A 19,741-nucleotide genomic window follows, 5' to 3' on the forward strand; every position below is an offset into this window, starting at 1 on the left:
TTCAGACATCTTGGATTGTGTACAAATCAAGCCTGAGCAATGTTTAGAGAACCATCAAGTTTACAGAACCCAAATGCTACAGACCTCTGTTCTCAAACAGACGTTTTGCCCCACAACTTAGGAATGCTGCTACCTTTTAGTTAGAAACTCAAAATCAAAATGGTGTCATACTTAAGATTAATCTGTGATCATAAAAATTAAGATGTTAACCTGGTTAAGGGGAGTAAACTTGGAAAAAAACTACAGTTTTCAGTCACCTTACAATTAAATGCGGCATTTTAATCTTGTGAGAGGGAAATCCTTTAATTTGGACAGCTGAGCAGACTAGAAGACTTCTATTAAAATTTGAGAATGACGTACTCAATTGTATAAATTCATCAAAATCATCGACGAGATATTGAAAATATACTTGTAGGGGGCCCAATTTCAGGTTTCATTTTACAGTACAGATATAAACAAAGAATAGGAGCTCAAAATCGCCAAATAAAGCAAAACTAAATAATAAAAGCTGAATCAATGATCTCTGGAAAGCTCTTTTCTATGATGTGTCTGAACTTGGAGAAAGCATCAAACTTTAAATATGAGCTTTGGATGTTGCTAACGCATTTTTCAAAGCCATCAATCAGGCAGGGAAAAAAAACCAAAACCAAAAAAAAACTAAGTGATACAACGTGAAAATGGCAAAATATACACTCCAAACATTTTTTTATTGCAAGAAACAAAAAGCACACAACAGCCTGTACATACATACAAAATACTAACTATAGACAGACAGATGTAGAACATGTTACCATGTTCATTAGTGTAAACCTACACGACCTAAAAAGGATCATACATTAACTGTACAACACAGTGTCATACAGGGAGAATGCTATCATATTTAATATGAAACAGTGATTTTGGGGCACAAATTACCCGTTTCTACAAAATAAAGTGTGCAAATTATGCCACATATATCCATATTCAACTGAGCTGTCATCGAAATACACTTTATTTACAATATGTACTATGATCGGTTGGATATTACGTTCTAAAATGATTAACTTCACTGCTACATTATAAAGGTAAAAGCAATGTGTAGAAAAAGTGTGAGATTGTGTTTTTACATACTGCTTTTGAAGTTCCCATCACTGGTTCAGTTCGACTTCTAAAAAAGAACAAAAAGGAAAATAGCATTAGCTATCTGTGAGTAGCTATTAACGGATTTTTGTGCTTTTTAAAAACACCTCTCCAATAACATATTTTTAGGAACACAAATTTTTTCCATGGCACAAAGATTTAAAAATAGCCAACTTCCAAAGTAATAAATATACTACCTTGATTAATCCTTCCCACGTTTAAGAAGCATTTCTGGTTTAAAAAAAAAGAATCCAGGAAGTTCCCCTGCAGTACAGTGAGTGGGTTAAGGATCCAGCACTGCCACAGCTGTGGCACAGGTCGCAACTGTGGTGTGGGTCTGATCCCTGGCCCAGGAACTCCCACATGCCATGGGTGGGGCCAAAAGAAACACAAAGACACACACACTGGGGAATTCTGTGTATCTTGGCTCTCACGAAAAATGTTTTCTGAAGGGTAGTATGAGGATTTTCGTTATTTCAAAATTTTGTGGTAAACTCTTAATAGATTGAACAATTATATTATTCCCCAGTTTTTTAATAGGTACAAATGTGAATTTTCATACATCCGATTTCCTTAAAGCAAGACCACTGCTGGTAACATTCTGTAATTTGGATCCCCGAGAAATTGCTGTGCTCTAAAAACTAAATTTCAAATCTAGAAAGACAAGGTGGCAGTTTATTATTTTTTTTAGGTCTCAAGACAATAACCAAAGATTCAATGAGATTTTTCTGTAAGTTAGATTACAGAAAAATCCCACACAGTCTGACAGAATATTTTAAAAGAATGAGTTAAGTGTTTACAGACAATTGAACAAATTCATATACAGATAAGCTCAAGAAAATCAACTATACTTCACTGAGGTGCTAAAATACAGCCTTTTAGGCTCAGTTTAAACTTATACTATCCTGACTACAGAGAAATGTTAGATAGCATTTGAAAGGAGTTTCTAAGTTTGTACATGATCTGGAAATACTGAGATAAAAACAAAGTTTTATTTACTAGTATTTGCTCTACAAATTCAAAGGCATTTCATGAGACAAATGTATTACAAAAGAAATTGTATACACAGTGATTTAACATGCAATTCTGCAAGAGGCAATTATTTTCCCATATACTTTAAACAATTCTCTCCCCCAAAACCTCTGAATATCAAAAAAATCTATTGAAACTGAACATTTGCTATTTTTAAAAAGCAGTGGTAACTTAATGAGTAATGTCACACTAGATTCTAGAAATTAATTCTTCTTATATAATTTCTCAAAATTATATAGAATTTAAAGTTCCCATATAACTTCTCAACGATTATATGAGAAAGACACATGGTTCACTTGATATTTACAGAATGAAAAAGTTTTCAGCTTTTTGTTACTATATAGAAGAAATTACACAAAGAACCTCCAAATGTTAAGATATGGAATATAACTTTACCTTAAACGTTAATGAGAATATCCTTAGAATGGAAACTTGCCTACATAAGGTAAAGCTCCAGGAAATGATTTTATTTTACTTCAACTCCAAGAACACATTCCATTTCCCACGACTGGCAAATTTCAGAATTTTTCATTGACCAAAAGCAGAATTTGCCAGAATTTCAAGGCTACCTCACCTCTAAGTAAAAATCATTACCCCTTAAAGAGCCCATGTTGCTACCCCTTTCATATATAATTCTTTTTTTTTTCTTCTTCTTTTTCTGGGCAGGACTATGGCATGTGGAAGTTCTTATGGTTGAGGCTCAAACCCCAGCTACAGGAGTGACAAAGCAGGATTCTTAACAATTAGGCCACCATGGAACTCCTCAAGTATTATAAGTCTATTATCACCATTAAAATTGCAAGAAAGCTGAGAAAATTAAAGTTTTAAGCCTGCCCCTTTATAGTGAATTTCTTAAGCTCTAGACTACTCCTAAAATACTGCTGTGTTCTTATTCCAATAAAGGGCATTTACCATGTGCTAAGTACTATTCAATTCCTACAACTCCCTTGAGTTAAATACTCATATTCCTATTTTGAGGAATCTGAGGCACAGACTTTACGTAATTTGTCCAAAGTCACGCTACTGGTGTGAAGCAGTAAATGGAGTCAAACCTTAAAGCCTCATTTCAGTGTCTGTGCTCACAAATCCTATAAATGCTACAGCTTCCCAACAAAAACCCCTTATTGAGCAAAAGTGACTATTACTGTATTCAGTGTGATGCCGACAAAGTATTTAGGACAGGTCTCTTAAGACACAAACATTTTTATAGTGAAAAAATAAGGAAAAAATGTGTGCAGGTCAATAAAAACCAAAGAGGAGGATAGAAATATTTATTCACTAAACATTGTTTTCTTTTCTTTGTAAATATTACCTACACAGAGCAAAAAGTCTTCCTAATAGCTTTTACTCTTTACTCCTAACTACACGTTAAGAAACTGGAAGAAGAAATCAGGAAAAAAAAAAAACAAACCCGTCCTCATAATTTAAAGATAAAGACATACTGGTTAGGGTAAAGGAATGAGTTCCGTTCAAAAATGTACCCGTTCTTTTTCATAAAATAAAAGTTTATTTTGAGAACTTTATTAAAGACATGGGATTTGATACTTACATAACATATGTCTTGCTTGTAGATTTAACACCTCCAATAGGAATTCTTCTAACAATTACAGATGAATTCTTAGGAATTAGAGCATTATCATCAGTATACTCTGTAAATAAAAATATAAAGAGTTGAATTTCTATTTGGAGATTTGGGTAAGCCAGTAAGCCTCAAGAATTAGAAAACTTCAACCAAACATAAATTTCTTTTTTCCAAACATAAATTTTATGGGACATAATCTTAAATACAAAGGAGCACTAATAACTACATGTTCCTTGCATCTAGATTACTGATACTATCAGAACAAAAGCCCAAAGCCTTAAAGGGCTTCTCCTTAAAGGATATCAAATAGTATCACTGGGTTCTTGGCTCCGGCACCTCTACTTCTGTGGAACCCCAAATCTCAGCAAGACTGTCATTCTCCACTGTAGCCAGTAATGCTAGACATCTGAACCACATGAGAAAAATTATGCTATTTAGAATGAGAAAATTCTCTCTCCTGAGCCCCCAAAATGAGTATTACTGGGAAAGACACACTGAACAAATAAATTATGGCACACTGAATGCAGAAGGGCTTTGCAATAAAGAATTAAAAGATGCATGTTGATTCAAAGGCAGCCTGTCTAAGGAACTGACATTTGAGACTTAACTGAGAAGTCAACCAGAGTGCAAAAACGCTTGACAGAGAATGTTTCAGATAGAAAAGCAAGTGAAAAAAATGACACAAAAAGGCCAGAACAGTTAATGAAAATGAAGAGATGACTTGAAATACAGGGAGGTATAGATTATATACACCGATTTATATTTTGTTTTTAAGTACAGTAAGAAGTCACTGAAGGATTTTAAACAGAAATGATGGCAATCTGATTTGCATTTTAAAAAGATAACTCTGATATCTAAGTGGAAAATGAACCTGCAGGGGAACAAGAAGAGAAACTAATAAGGAGGGTGACTAATAAGGAGACTGCTGGGTAGCTCAGGTAAGAGGGAATAATGATCTGTTCTGGAATGTGACAGAGAAATCGAGAGTCCAAATGTTTTAAGGTAGAACTGAAGGCTTTCCAATGGATTGGGATTGGGGGTGGAAATGAAGGAGAAAAAGGAAACAGGCATTTGTCCCTGGGTTCCTGGCTTAAGCAACTGGATGAACAGGGATGTCACTTTCTGAGAACACAAACAGGAAGGAAGGATTTTTCTACTCTTCAGACCAAAACTTGCAATACTTCTGCAAGAATGAGATTAAAAAAGAAACATGACCAATGAATTTAATTATGGTTTAAAAATTTTTTTTGCTAAGAAAGGAACTAGTAAAGTTACCAAAAAGAAAAATAATCCACTACAAGGAGACAGATATAACAATGTACCCATTTACCTTAATCACTCCTTTTTTTTTTTTTTTCCCCTGCTTTATAGAGTTGCATCCTCAGCATATGGAGGTTCCCAGGCTAGGCGTCTAATCAGAGCTGTAACCACTGGCCTACGCCACAGCCACAGCCATGCCAGATCTGAGCCTCGTCTGTGACCTACGCTACAGCTCAAGGCAATGCTGGATCCTTAACCCACTGAGCAAGGCCAGGGATTGAACCTGTATCCTCACGGATCCTAGTTGGGTTCTTAGTCACTGAGGCATGAGAGGAACTCCCAACTCTTTTAAGATTACTGAGTTTACTTAGTTCTTTTAAGTTTCTGTTTCAAATGGCTTTGTTCTTCTAATTATTTTTAAGTTTATCACATATGATAAGCATTCTAGGCTTAGGCAGTAAAAAAGCTGGCAACAGGGGAGATGAGGAATCTTCAAAAAATTCTAGAAACAACAGTGTCAAACATCCCGTAGCTAAGTTTCTGACTATGTAACAACTCTCAAGAGTTCCCTGTGGAACAAGTAGCAAGTGTGTTCAGGATACCTTTCCAAGACAACTTATTCAATCAGCGCAGCACTGTGTCAGGTGCCCTGATGCCGGATACTTTCTAAGTGACCTTTTAAAGTACACTGATGATTTCCCACCCTTAAAATATCTCCTTAGTAGCCTGTTAGCATCAAAAGACCCTTTCTATGCAACACATCATTTTTAATCTAAAAACATGAAGACCATAGATAAATGAAAAACAGAGAATTAAGAAATAGAGAAAAAAACCTTTTGAAAATACTTCATCCTCAGATTATGAATCTTTCTCATTAAGTTCAAAGTAAAAGTTGTTTTGTTGTTGGGTTTTTTTTGGGGGGGGTTAATTACAAATAAGCAGAAAAGTAGGAAAATAAGTTTGTATAGGAAAAAAACACACAAAAAGATGATTTGATATCCATTTTGAAATAGTCTAAAAATAAAGAAGCAGGATTCTTAAACCTAAACCATGAAATTCTGATTCAAGCATTTTCGTCCAAGATTTAGGAGTCCTAAACATGGACATATTTCCAAAACTTTAAAGAATGTTTTATAAAAACATGATAGATTAGATAATTTAAATATTAATTCAAACAAACTAAAGTGATCCAGTTCGGCATTCTTTCCTAGGCAATATCCTAACTCTGAAGCTATAAATATTTATTCTGTTCTCTTTTATTTCACTGGATGGTGCTAATACCAAGTGGCATTTTACTCAGCTGCCTTGTGACATTGGGTACTATTTCCCATAAAACTCATCAAGTGACTGTATGTCTTTTTCTCCCCTAATTTAAAGATTACATAAGATGTGAATTTTTTCTTAGCCAATCTAATAGCAAAACTATCTCTAATAATGATAATTGACAAATATATAAAAAAAATATGTTGCTCTCAGCATTTGTAAAAATAACATCACATAATTTCCCGGCTTGAAAAAGAATAACACTATCACAAAACTCTTAAATTTGTGGACAAAAATTCCAAAAGCCATAATTTACTCCAGTCTAACAAAGTTGTAATCGTTAGGTGGAGAGATGGACTGAGTCTAAGCCTAAATGACTAAATTGTGTTATACTCCAGTAAAATACAAAATTTGCACATTATATGATTAAAGCTGCCTTAATATTCTCCAATTTCATTTATATTTTCTTCCTTCTCAGTATCACTAACATCACGATGGCAAAAAATTCTTACAAATCCATCTGTTAAGTATGACTATAATGCTTCAGGGATACTTTTGTGATTTTAAAAAAAGAATATTTCCTTAAAGATATTTTATTGAGTAGTATTTTTAAAAGTTGTTCATGATCACCAACAATTTTTCCTCAGTAGAGGAAAAATTACCAAAGCCTAGGTATGATACACTGAAAAAAGTGGGTAAGTGGAGAATATTTCATGTATTACCACATGAGTAAATAAAGTTTTTCCTTACCAAGTACTTCGGAGTTATGAAATGCCACTGGTACTGTTCCTTAACATAACATGATTATACTTATGTCTGGATGTAAATGGAAACAGCTCTTGTACAACATAAGATTTACTCTATTTACCAAACTATAATGCTAGAAGTGCACACCCCTAACTTCAACTAAAAGAATCCAAGTCCCACGTTAAGCCAAATTTACTGATCAATAAAATATCCCAACTGGAACTTCACTTTATCTCTCATCCCATCAATAAAACTCAAAAGACTGACCTACTAAAAACTACACATCAGCATTACAGTACTGAGAAACAGAAACCAAAACAACTTGAAAGTCAGAGCCTGAAAAGGCTGTTTTGTCACATTCTCAAATCTATGTTAAATTCTCAATATCATATAAAATGCTTTTAAAAAGGAGAAATAACTTAATGATTCCAATTAGGGACTGACTTATACTCTTGTCATAGCAGCCTACTACTTTTCAGTATCCTGTATCAAACACAATCATGTAAAGTCTAGCAATTACTATTTTAAAAAAGAAAAATCTACTTTTTGATCTTTACAAAATTGCTAAATTTTAGGAATAATGTGATGAAATAATAGTTCAAATACTTGATTACTATATGAGTAATTCTGGAATTTACACCCAAGACAAAAGTGCATACCAAGTTCCAAAAGCAATTTCAACATTAAAGACTGGCTGCGTTATATACACCCTCAAAAACATTAAAAGTAAGGATCTCACAACACAGGCAACTCCAAAATTAAAACTAAGTTACTAAATTAAAACATCGGAAGAGGAAGAAAAAGGAGGACATAAAATTTGCCATTAAACCCCCAAACGTTGTTTGGTTAGAAAGTTAGAGAAGTATCTCTAGTGCCACTTTAACAAACAAGCCCTGCTTATGCTCTCCTCCCCTCCGAAGACAAACAGGTTCGAAAACACCCCAGGGCAAGCGCTCAAAGAACCTGGATGACACCCCCTCACCCTGTGCCACCCCAATCCTCACTTTAAAAAGCCTCTGGGGAGGAATCATCAGGCTCGCACGATCTGGGATTATTCTGTTCCCGATCATCCAAGTATGCAGAAATCGAGTCAGTTAAACTCGAAGCTGGTTGCTGCAACCCTAGGCTATCAATTTAAGTCGCACCCCAAGTGTTAGAACGAACAGTCAACAAGAGACGTAATGGCGGTTAGTCTCCTGCCAGGCACCTCATCACCAGCATCTATCTTCACCCAGCAGGGATCTGGAGCCCACGCGGCCCTTACCTTCTTTCGTCTGCGCGTTGGTGATCTGCAGGTCGCAGTCGGCAGCTTTCAGCTTCTCTCTCCCCATAATCTGCTTCTTTAAGTCGCAGAGGGAGATATGGAGCCCATCAAAGGTGACGGTATCATAGTTGAGTTTAGAGGAAAACTTATAATGCACACAGGACATGGTGCCAAAGGATGCCTAAGGTTCAGCGAGGAGACGTGGACACGCTCAATATGTGTATATTTATAAACTTAAGAGCAAAATATGTACACACACAAAACACTCAGAGACACCGAAGGACCCTAAGGCCTCAGATTAAATACCCCCCCAACCACAAGCAGGGGTTCGTAAAAACAATGATCCAGAACCCGCCCCCGGATATTCAGAAGCGCTTCATGTGGGAGGAGGCGGACGAGGACGGGGCAGGGGGCAAGCGAGAATCCGCCAACGGGCACAATGTCACCCGGCTGGGTCCCCCTCGCTCATGCTAAGGGCCGGCAGGAGACGGGGGCAGGCGGTGCAGTCAGTTGCGGTCAGTCCACACGTTAAGAGTCCGAGTGACCCCGCGGGGTCAGGGGTCCATTGCGCGGCCGCACCTCCCGGTTGGTCTCTCTCTCTCTCTCTCTCCGTGGATGGGGGTGACCCAGGCCCCGGGAGAAGGTTGAGGGGAGAGGGCCTAGGCCCGGAGTCCACGAGCGGCCTCTCGCCTCCTCCTGGCTTCCGGACGACCGCCGTCGGCTGCCCCAGGCCCAGGCCCCCACCACACACAGACCCCTTTCGCCTGCCTCCCGGAGGCCACGGGCGGCCCCGCGGCCTAGGCCGAAACGCGCGGTCGGCGGAGGAGAGGCCTTCCCGCAGGCCGCCCCCGGCTCCGGCTCCGCCTCCCCCCCGCCGCCGCCGCCAACGCCGCCTCAGACACAAAGCCGGTACTAGGCCTCGGCTAGGCCTCGCAGCGCTTCCTCACCACCCCGGGCCCCAGCCAGCGGCCGCGGGGCTTCGGCGGACCCTGGCGACGCCGCCGAGGCTCCCTGACGCTTCCTCTCGCCGAGTGCTCCGCGCTTCTCTCGCCTTTCGCTCCCGTCGCCTTTCGGCCCAGTACCGCGAGATTAGGCCCGGAAACCGCCGGGCAAGGGCGAGGGCTCCGCCGGCTCCCTTTTTTGTTTCGCCCCCCTGCCGCTCTCGGGCCCTCACCAGGCGCCGGCGACACCTCCAAGCCAGGCACTATGGCGGACGCGGCCTGGCTTCGGGCGAGCGCCCCACTCCGGGGTCTCTTAAGCAGGGATTGCACGGGCGGCGCGCGCGGGGCGGGGCTGGCGTGCGCGGATAGGCGGGCCGAGGGGCGGGGCCCGTGGCGTCACAAAGCGCACCGGCCCGCCCACGTGACCCCGCGCTTTGTGACTCCGGAGCGCGGAACCTGAAGCTGCCGGGAGAACGGAAGAAACCATCTGCCTCAAAGGGCGGGGTCGGGGGGGGGGAGGCTGCAAAGAGGACCGGCTCATCGGGTGGTTCCGGGGGCGGGGAGCTCAGATTTTGACCGCTGCTGCTCTAGGTTCCACGCCAGAGTGGCGTGGGGAGGGCTGGCCGGCCAACTTCCCCTTCCCTATAACCGCTTTCTACTCCTTCAAGCTCCCCAGCTTAAGTAAACAATATGGTTGCTATGCAGTAGGCCATGGTTGCTATGCTAGCATCCCCCCCTGACTTCCCCTGCCAACACCTTGGCTACTGAAAGCTTGTCCTACGGAGAAAGAACTGCAGCAGCCCCGGGCTAGGGCTGATGACAACAATCACTACTGTAAAGGTTTCTTGAGTTCTTACTACGTGCTAGGCACAGGGCTAAACTTTTTGCTATGCTCTGGAGCCCAGTTGTCTGGGTTGGAACCCTGGCTGTGGGACTCTGGTTACTCCTCCGTGCCTCAGATTCCTTGGTTATAAAATGCCATTAAAAATCGTACTTGATCTACTGGGTTGTTATAGGTTAAATAAATGAATACATTTCCATTGTTTAGGACCATGCCTCGCACTTGGTTCAATGTGGCTCAACAAATGTGACTTTAACAACATCAACAGAAAACCCGAGGTGGTCAGCACTACCATTATCTTCAATTTATAGATGAGGGAACTGAAGCTAGCGATCATGCATTTTCTGAATTGGCAGAATCAGGGGACTGTCTGCCCAGTGGTGGGGTCCGAAATTCCATCACTAATAATAGATTCAGGGAGCTGTACCAAGAACCCCCTCAATGGATGAAAATGTGTTTTTCCTTGGTGCTTGGGGAAGTGATTACATCCATAAAATTCATAACGTAATAAAATTGTATTCATAAACTGCAATAATCACTATAATTATTATTTTTTTGGCCTCACGCTCAGCATGTGGAAATTCCCAGGCCAGGGACTGAACCTACGCCAAAGCAGTGACCTGAGCTGCTGCAGTGACCAAGTAGGGTCCTTAACCCACTGTGCCACAGAACTTCAATCATCACTGATATTTACAAATGCATTTTCTGCAGCCTCCGAATTTTATAGGCTAGGCTCACAGAAGCTAGTTGATGAGAACAAGATCACTCAGCCAAGATATGACTGTGACGTGGAAAAGTTTGCCCGGGACTTCCTAGATACACACTCCAAATTCTTACCGGAACTCAGTTTAAATCAATCATCTCATCAGAAAATCTCCTGAGTCCACCTTATCTAAATTCTCCATTCCTTTAGTCATCATTCTCCATTCTCCATTTCCTTTACGCTTTATTCTCATCATTCTCAAATTCTCCATTCCTTTTCTCTTTATTTTCTTCCAAGCACTCAACATTACTTCATAAGGTTTATGTTTGCTTTTAAATTATCTGTCTTGGAGTTCCCATCGTGGCGCAGTGGTTAACGAATCTGACTAGGAATCGTGAGGTTGTGGGTTTGATCCTTGCCCTTGCTCAGTGGGTTAAGGATCCAGCGTTGCCATGAGCTGTGGTGTAGGTCCCAGACATGGCTTGAATCTCGCATTGCTGTGGCTGTGCCATAGGCTGGTGGCTACAGCTCCGATTAGACCCCTAGCCTGGGAACCTCCATATGCTTCGGGAGTCACCCTAGAAAAGGCAAAAAGACAAAAATAAATAAATCGTCTGCCTCCCCCCAGCCAAGAAAAGGATTTGGGTTTTGTTTTTTGTTTTTTTTTTTTCCTCTTTTGCTTACGCTGTATCTCCAGCTCTTAGAACACTGCCTGGACAGACTAGGCACTCAATAAATATGTGTTGAAGGAGTTTCCATTGTGATGCAGCAGAAACAAATCCGACTAGGAACCATGAGGTTGTGGGTTTGATCCCTGGCCTTGCTTAGTGGGTTGAGGATCTGGCGTCGCGTGAGCTGTGGTGTAATTTGCAGCCAAATCTGATGATGTTGCTATGGCTGTGGTATATAGGCCAGCAGCTATAGCTCCGATTGGACCCCTAGCCTGGGAACCTCCATATGCCACAGGTGCGGCCCTGAAAAGCAAAAACAATAATAATAATGAGAAATAAAAATAAATATGTGTGAATAACTAAATACATTTTTATGTGATCTATAGAAATACTGTGGCCATAAGATTTTGGCAAATCAAAGGCAGCTGCATCCAAACATACACAGTGTAGTTCAACCACATCATCACCTGTGCTTTTCACATGTAAGAAATTTCCCTTGGAGTTCCTGTCGTGGTGCAGTGGTTAACGAATCCGACTAGGAACCATGAGGTTGTGGGTTCGATCCCTGGCCTTGCTCAGTGGGTTAACGATCCGGCGTTGCCATGAGCTGTGGTGTAGGTCGAAGATGTGGCTCGGATCTGGCATTGCTGTGGCTCTGGCATAGGCTTGCGGCTACGGCTCCGATTAGGCCCCTAGCCTGGGAACCTCCATATGCCAGGGGAGCAGCCCTAGAAAATGGCAAAAAGACTAAATAAGTTAATAAATAAAAATAAAAAAGAAATTTTCCTCACCTTTATCTTCTTTGGTAACTTGCTAAAATTTTCTTGCTCTTGGGTCCACTTTAGAACAGCTACTTTTCTTGAAAAAAAAAATCTCTGTGTGAAAGAAGGCGGGGGGGGGGGTAGGGGGAGTGTCACACCTAATAGAAGAAAAACTGGACAAGAAAATGACAAATCATCTTGGTATTCATCTGCCTTCAATGTAGCGAATCTATATCCTTTCACTCATCTCTGGCTAACCCCTCCAAACCCAACTTAATTAAATCAGCCTGATTGATTTAAAGGAGGCCATTCCCTTGGGGTAGAGTGGATCAGAACCTTGCCAGACGAGGACAAACTGTCCTTTCCGAGAATATCCTGATCAGTGTCATGATTTGGTTGGTCCAAACTTTATCCTCAGCCAAGAGCCCTTTCCAAATCTTTGCTCACCCTGGGCACTCGTTTATGAAGATCTCACTTCATATCACATCAAACAGGTCAAAACATAACCCACAACCCACATTAAACATATTTAATTAAGTTGCTTGACTAATTGACAAAATATTACATTTGGGGGTTCCCACTGTGGCTCTGTGGATTAAGAAGCTAACACAGTATCCATGAGGATTTGGGTTCAATTTCTTTTTTTTCTTTTTCTTTTTTACCTTTTCTAGGGCCGCTTCCCGCGGCATATGGAGGTTCCCAGGCTAGGGGTCGAATCGGAGCTATAGCCGCCGGCCTGCACCAGAGCCACAGCAACTCAGGATCTGAGCCTCATCTGTAACCTACACCACAGCGCATGGCGATGCCAAATCGTCAACCCGCTGAGTAAGGGCAGGGATCGAACCCGCAACCTCATGGTTCCTAGTCGGATTCGTTAACCAGTGCACCACGACGGGAACTCCTGGGTTCAATTTCTAACCTCACTCAGTGGGTTAAGGACCCAGCGTTGTGTAGATTGCAGATGCGGCTCAGATTTAGTATTGCGGTGGCTGTGGCTGTGGCATGGCATGGCTGTGGCATAGGCCTGCAGCTGCAGCTCCTATTTGTTCCCTAGCCTGGGAAATACATATGTCGCCCTATCACCAATGTCCCTTCCCCAGATGATTGATTGCCTTTATATCACCTATGTATTTATTTACTTATATTGTAGTCTACAAAAACTTTTGCATTTTTGCAGTTCCCTGGTGGCCTACTGGTTAAAGTTGTCACTGCTGTGGCTTGGGTTTGATCCTTGGCCTGGGAATTTCTTCAAGTCCCAGACAGAGCCAAAAGAAAAAAATTTTTTTTTTCCATTTTAAAAATCCATCAATCTTTTATCCTGCATGGTTTTTACTGTTACCTGTATACTTAAAAGAGTACTTCCTGGAGTTCCTGTTGTAGCACAGAGGAAACCAATCCGACTAGTATCCATGAGGATGTGGGTTCGATCCCTGGACTCACTCAGTGGGTCAGGGATCTGGCGTTGCTGTGAGCTGTGGTATGGGCCGGCAGCTGCAGCTCCAATTCGACCCCTGGCCTGGGAACTTCCATATGCTAAGGATGTGGCCCTAAAAAGTAAAACAAACAAACAAACAAAAGCTGTTTCTGGCCATTCAGTACTCACCTTAGATATTTATTTGCTTATGTTTCTCTCTAGCTTATGAATGACCTTCCGGATTTTAAATTAAACTCTATTTGAATATTTTTGTGTAGAGGAGATAATACAGAGTGAGGATTATTTTTTCCTTTCAAAATTGTGAAAGATATTGTTAATAAAGAAAAAAGCAGAGTTCCTATCATGGTTCAGTGGTTAACGAATCCGACTAGGAACCATGAGGTTGTGGGTGCGATCCTAGGCCTCGATCAGTGGGTTAAGGATCCAGTGTTGCTGTGAGCTGTGGTGTAGGTCGCAGATGTGTCCTGGATCCCACGTTGCTGTGGCTGTGGCTGTGGCTGTGGTGTAGGCCAGCAGCAACAGCTCTGATTAGACCCCTAGCCTGGGAACCTCCATGTGCCGAGGGAGCGGCCCAAGAAAGAGCAAAAAGACCAAAAAAAAAGAAAGAAAAGAAAAATCATAAATATATATTATGACTTGATTCAAACACAATATGGTCTAACAAATGGACTTTCTTTTTTTTGTTGTTGTTGTCTTTTTTGTCTTTTCTAGGGCCGCACCAGAAGCATATGGAGGTTCCCAGGCTAGGGGTCCAATCGGAGCCTTAGCCACCGGCCTACGCCACAGTCACAGCATTGCCAGATCCGAGCTGCGTCTTCGACCTACATGACAGGTCACGCCAATGCCGGATCCTTAAGCCACTGAGCAAGGCCAGGCATCGAACCCGCAACCTCATGGTTCCTAGTCAGATTCGTTAACCACTGCCCCACGACAGGAACTCCCTGAGCTGAGATCTTAAAAACTGATATGAGCGGCCTACTATCAATATCCCATCACTTATTCGTTCATTTGATCAACATATTCAATTGGCAAACTTCATGAAGTTTGACAAAGTCGTGCATTGGAGGTGAGGAGCAATGGGCTTCCCTCTGATCCTTGGTGGGGTCTACACTGAAAGAGTCATCTTGGGGAACAATCTCACAGAATTGAGCATTCCTATACCTCTTGAATCAGTAGTTCCATCCCTTAATTTGTGAAACAGGGTTAAGATACTACTTGCCTAGAAGCAGAAAGTAGGGGCTGGAGAAGGGGGTGGTAGGGAGATGATGTTCAGTGGGTATAGGGTTTGTTTTGCAGAATGAAAAAAGTTCTAGAGATCTGTTGTACCACAAAGTGAATGTGCTTAAGGCTAGCAAACTATACACTTAAAAATAGTTAAGATGATACATTTTGCGTTATGTGTTGAAAAAAAAAAAGGAGGCATTCCCATTGTGGAGGTAAGGGAGAAACAAATCTGACTAGGAATCGTGAGGTCTTGGGTTCAATCCCTGGCCCCGCTCAGTGGGTTAAGGATCCGTGAGCTGCAGTGTAGGTCACAGATGCGGCTCAGATCTGGTGTTGCTGTGGCTGTGGTGTAGGCCAGCAGCTACAGCTCCGAATAGCCCCCTAGCCTGGGAACCTCCATGTGCCAAGGGTGCGCCCCTGAAAAAAAAAAAAAAAAAAGACAGAAAGACCAAAAAAAAAAAAAAATTAAGAAAAAGGAGTTTCCGTGTGGCTCAGTGGGTAAGGATCTGGTGTTGTCATTGCAGCGGCTTGACTCACCGCTATGACTTGGGTTCAGGTCCTGGCCTGGGAGTTTCCACATGCTGCAGTGAGCACCCCCCCCTCCCAAAAAAAAGACAGACCAAAAATATAGTACCTTTTTCATACCTTATTGGTTATACATCCAAGGCAAAATTGAAATCATGTGTACTTGCACAAGAACTTCATGGAAGCTCTCTTTTTATTTTAATTTTCTGGCTGCCCCACGGCATATGGAATTTGTGGATCAGGGAACAGAGCTGAACTGCAGTTACGATGTACTGGATCCTTAACCTGCTATGCTGGGGATTGAACCTGAGTCTCAGTGCTGCAGAGGTGCCACTGATCCCACTGCACCATAGCAAGAAATCCTGGAACCTTTTTTCTTTTTTTTTTCTTTTTGCCTTTTCTAGGGCCACTCCTGTGGCATATGGAGGTTCCCAGGCTAGGGGTCTAATTGGAACTGTAGCCGCTGGCCTACAGCACAGCCACAGCAACGTGGGATCCGAGCCGAGTCTGTGACCTACACCACAGCTCACGGTAACTCCAGATCCTTAACCCACTGAGCAAGGCTGGGGATCGAACCCACAACCTCATGGTTCCTAGTCAGATTCCCAGTCACAATGGGAACTCCTGGAACCTTTTTTTTTTCAATAACAAAAAGCTGAAACAATCCAAATACCTGTGATATGAGAATAGATAAATACATTAAAATCCATCCAGACACTAGAATGCTGTACAGAGGTGAAACCAAATAAAATAAGGCTACATGGCATTTCTACTCAGCAGGTTAAGAACTCAACACAGTGTTTTGAGGATGCAGGTTTGATCCCTGGCCTGGCTCAGTGGGTTCAGAATCCCATTCCACAGATTTTCATATGGTGTCTTTTACTCTTTGTTTACTTCAGAACATTTTGTAATTTCCTTCAACTTCCTCTTGAACCATGAGTTATTTAGACAAATGTTTAATTTCTAGGTATTTGGAGATTCTCCTGTTTTCTTTCTGTTGTCAGTAGTTTTGATTGCAGCAAGCTCTGGCATAGGCCTCAGATGTAGCTTGGATCCGGTGTTGCTGTGGCTGTGGCATAGGCCATAGCTCCGATTGGATCCCTAGCCTGGGAACTTCTATATGCCTCAGATGCAGCTGTAAAAAGAAAAAGCAAAAGAAAAAAATAGAGCTATGTGCAATAATATGGTGATGGGATCTTTTTAGCTGTTCTTTTTGTCTTTGCCTTTTCTAGGGCCGCTCCCGAGGCATATGGAGATTCCCAGGCTAGGGGTCTAATCGGAGCTGTAGCCACTGGCCTACGCCACAGCCACAGCAACTCAGGATCCCGGATCCGAGTCGTGTCTGCAACCTACACCATAGCTCACGGCAACGCCAGATCCTTAACCCAATGAGCAAGGCCAGGGATCGAACCTACAACCTCATGGTTCCCAGTCGGATTTGTTAACCACTGAGCCATGACGGGAACTCCATCTTTTTCGCTGTTCCTGAATCAAAAAAGGAAGTCTCGGGAGTACGCTGGGTGGCTCAGTGGGTTAAGGATTTGGCCTTGTCACTGCTGTGGCTCTGGTTACTACTGGGGCATGGGTTGGATCCCTGGCCTGGAAACTGCCCCGTGCCGTGTGAACAGTGTCCCCCCCCCAACCTCCTGCCTGCAAAAAAAAAAAAAAAAAAAAAAAAAAGCAAGTCTCAGAAGATGACATATTATATAATACCCTTTCTGTGAGTTTCAAAACCAAGTTAAACTAAACAGCAAATCATGTATAACACATCTGCAAAAAGACAACTGGAAAACACAAAATTCGGAATACTTATTACCTCTGAGAAGGAAGGATGCGGGACAGAGAAGGAAGCTACAGTTATTGGTAATGACCTTGTCCTCAAGCTAAAAGGGAGCCGTGCACAGAACAATGATGACAAGAGGTCATGAGGTCTAGATTGTGATTAATCCATTGATGTGGTCCTGAGTTTCCTTCCCTCCCTTCTTCACTGCCAGCAAAGGAGCTCACAACCAGACAGAAAGATGAAGTCCCTTTCCAGAAAAACCCCAATTAGCCTAGCTCCCTAAACTCTTGCCTAGCTTCCTGCCATAACTGTAAATAGAACAATGTTGTGCTTATACTTTTTTTTTTTTTTTTTTGTCTTTTGTCTTTTTAGGGCTGCACCTGCGGCACATGGAGGTTCCCAGGCTAGGGGTCTCATCAGAGCTATAGCCACCAGCCTACTCCCAGAGCCACAGCAACACCAGATCCGAGACGCCTCTGCAACCTATACCACAGCTCACGGCAATGCCAGATCCTTAACCCACTGAGCAAGGCCAGGGATCAAACCTGCAACCTTATGGTTCCTCGTGGGATTCATTTCTGCTGTGTCACAACAGGAACTCCTGTGCTTATGCTTTTATAATGCAGTTGTAGTTTTCTTGTGTTCAGATCAGAAGGGGAACTTTGGTCATCAGACTCTGGGTGACCTGGGGACCAGGAGCCAGAACATGCCACCAGTGACCTCACAGGGTCCCATGTCTTCTAACTTCGCTTTGCATCATAGGACTTGAGGGAGTTTCCCAGTGGCTCAATGGGTAAAGGACCTGGCATTGCCACTTGTAGTGGCTTGGGTGGCTGCTGTGGCATGTGTTTGATTCCTGGCCTGGGTCCTTCCCCATACCACAGGTGTGGCCAAAAAACAAAAAGAGGGACTCAAACCCAGGAATGTTCTGAAGGCGTGGGGCCTCATAAAAATGCCAGAGGACATTATGTACAGACAGATGCACGCCATACTAGCTTCTCTTAGGAATGCAAGGGCTCTAGGGAAACACAGAAGAGGAGTGGGAAAAGGATGCTATTGTGCCAGAGATGAGGCAAAGCACAGACCTCCAGAGAAACCTCTTCTTTTTTGAATAAATATGACTTATTAGTTCACTCCCTTAGATATTAACTTGCAATGAGTATCAGTGTGTGCCAGGCACTGTGCTGGGTGCTGGGCAATTGCAGGGAACATATCAAAGCCACGGCCTGCAGGGAGTTTGCAATAAGTAAGAGAAGTCATGTGAAGTTCCTGTCGTGGCTCAGTGGTTAAGGAATATGACTAAGAACCAGGAGGTGGTGGGTTCGATCCCTGGCCTTGCTCAGTGGGTTAAGGATCTGGCATTGCCACGAGCTGTGGTGTAGGTTGCAGATGTGGCTCGGATCCTGCGTTGCTGTGGTTGTGGCATAGGCTGGCAGCTACAGCTCCGATTGGACCCCTAGCCTGGGAACCTCCATATGCCGCAGGAGAGGCCCTAGAAAAGACAAAAAAAAAAAAAAAAAAAAAAAAAAGAAAAGAAAAAAAAGAAGAAGAAGGAGTCATGTCATTTTAGAGGCTCCAAAACATGCTGTGTTACCTTGGGAAAAATACCTGAACTTCTCTGGTCCTTGATTTCCTCTAGGGGCTTGTTTCATGAGCCCTGTATGACTCTGCTCAGAAGGGTCCTGTGCTTGTTTATTGCTCTGCAATTGCCAGCTTGGCAGCCCCCATACTTTTCATTTTCATTTTGCCCCCAGTAGCCAGTCTGGGTTTCTCGATTTGTGCAACAGAGTTAAAATAGTCCTTTGCTAGAAACAGAAATTAGCGGTGGGTGGAAGGGGACATAGGAAGAGTTTCAGTTTCCGGATGAAAAAGCTCTAGAGAACTGTTGCACAGCAAAGTAAATACACCTAAGAAGGCTAAACCATATGCTTAAAAAATGGTTATGATGATAAAAGTTTCTGTTCCAGAGTTCCTGTTGCAGTGCAGCGGAAACGAATCTGATTAGTATCCATGAGGATGTGGGTTCGATCCCTGGCCTTGCTCAGTGGGTCAGGGATCTGAGGTGTTATCGTGAGCCGTGGTGTAGGTCACACGAGGCTAGATCTGGTGTCGCTGTTGCTGTGGCGTAGGCCGGCAGCTGTAGCTCCGATTCGATCCCTAGCCTGAGTGCGGCCCTAGAAAGAAAAAGATTAAATAAAAAAATAAGTTTTATGTTATGTGTAAACACACACACACACACACACACACACACACACACACAAAAACAGTATCTTCCAACTTGTAATCTTCATGGGTCTTATGAAATGAACATGAAGCACTTGAAATCATCTTCAGCCCAAGATAATAAAAGATTGGAAACTGATTTTCAGACCGTATTTATATTAAATGTCAAGCTCATAATTGACTTATCAAAGAGATTATTAAACAAATTCAAAAGGGGGTTAAAAAAATAGTATCTTCCTCATAAAGTCATTAAGGCAATTCCCTGACAGTGCTTGGGACAGAAGCGCCATGAAAATAAATTCAGATGGCAAACGCTTGCGATGTTTCTTTGAAGTGTTTCAATCAGAGTGAACATACCACCACCACA

At 42.4% G+C, this 19,741-nt stretch overlaps 1 protein-coding gene across 5 annotated transcripts in view; it reads right to left on the minus strand.

Annotated features, from left to right (window-relative positions):
- The window catches only part of RBBP6 (RB binding protein 6, ubiquitin ligase), a 33,154-nt gene extending 23,646 nt beyond the window's left edge, over positions 1-9,508 (minus strand). For 2 of the 5 annotated variants that reach the window (XM_021081349.2, XM_085017313.1), the window contains exons 1-4: positions 9,442-9,508; positions 8,268-8,448; positions 3,701-3,800; positions 1,111-1,147 (exon numbers count right to left, since the gene is read on the minus strand). In XM_021081349.2, coding sequence (XP_020937008.1) covers positions 1,111-1,147; positions 3,701-3,800; positions 8,268-8,433 — 303 coding nt within the window. In that variant the 5' untranslated portion in view covers positions 8,434-8,448; positions 9,442-9,508. Of the gene's footprint in view, positions 1-1,110; positions 1,148-3,700; positions 3,801-8,267; positions 8,576-9,214 lie in introns of those variants that run through there. The other 3 variants (XM_005662074.4, XM_021081346.2, XM_085017312.1) reach the window with 2 other exon arrangements.
- Positions 9,509-19,741: the final 10,233 nt, after the last annotated feature.

This window comes from Sus scrofa, chromosome 3, assembly GCF_054392235.1.
Source record: "Sus scrofa isolate SSC_HxYL_T2T_F1_AM1 chromosome 3, Sscrofa_HxYL_maternal_Yorkshire_Landrace_v2.0, whole genome shotgun sequence".
In the NCBI taxonomy this organism is placed as follows: Eukaryota; Metazoa; Chordata; class Mammalia; order Artiodactyla; family Suidae; genus Sus; species Sus scrofa.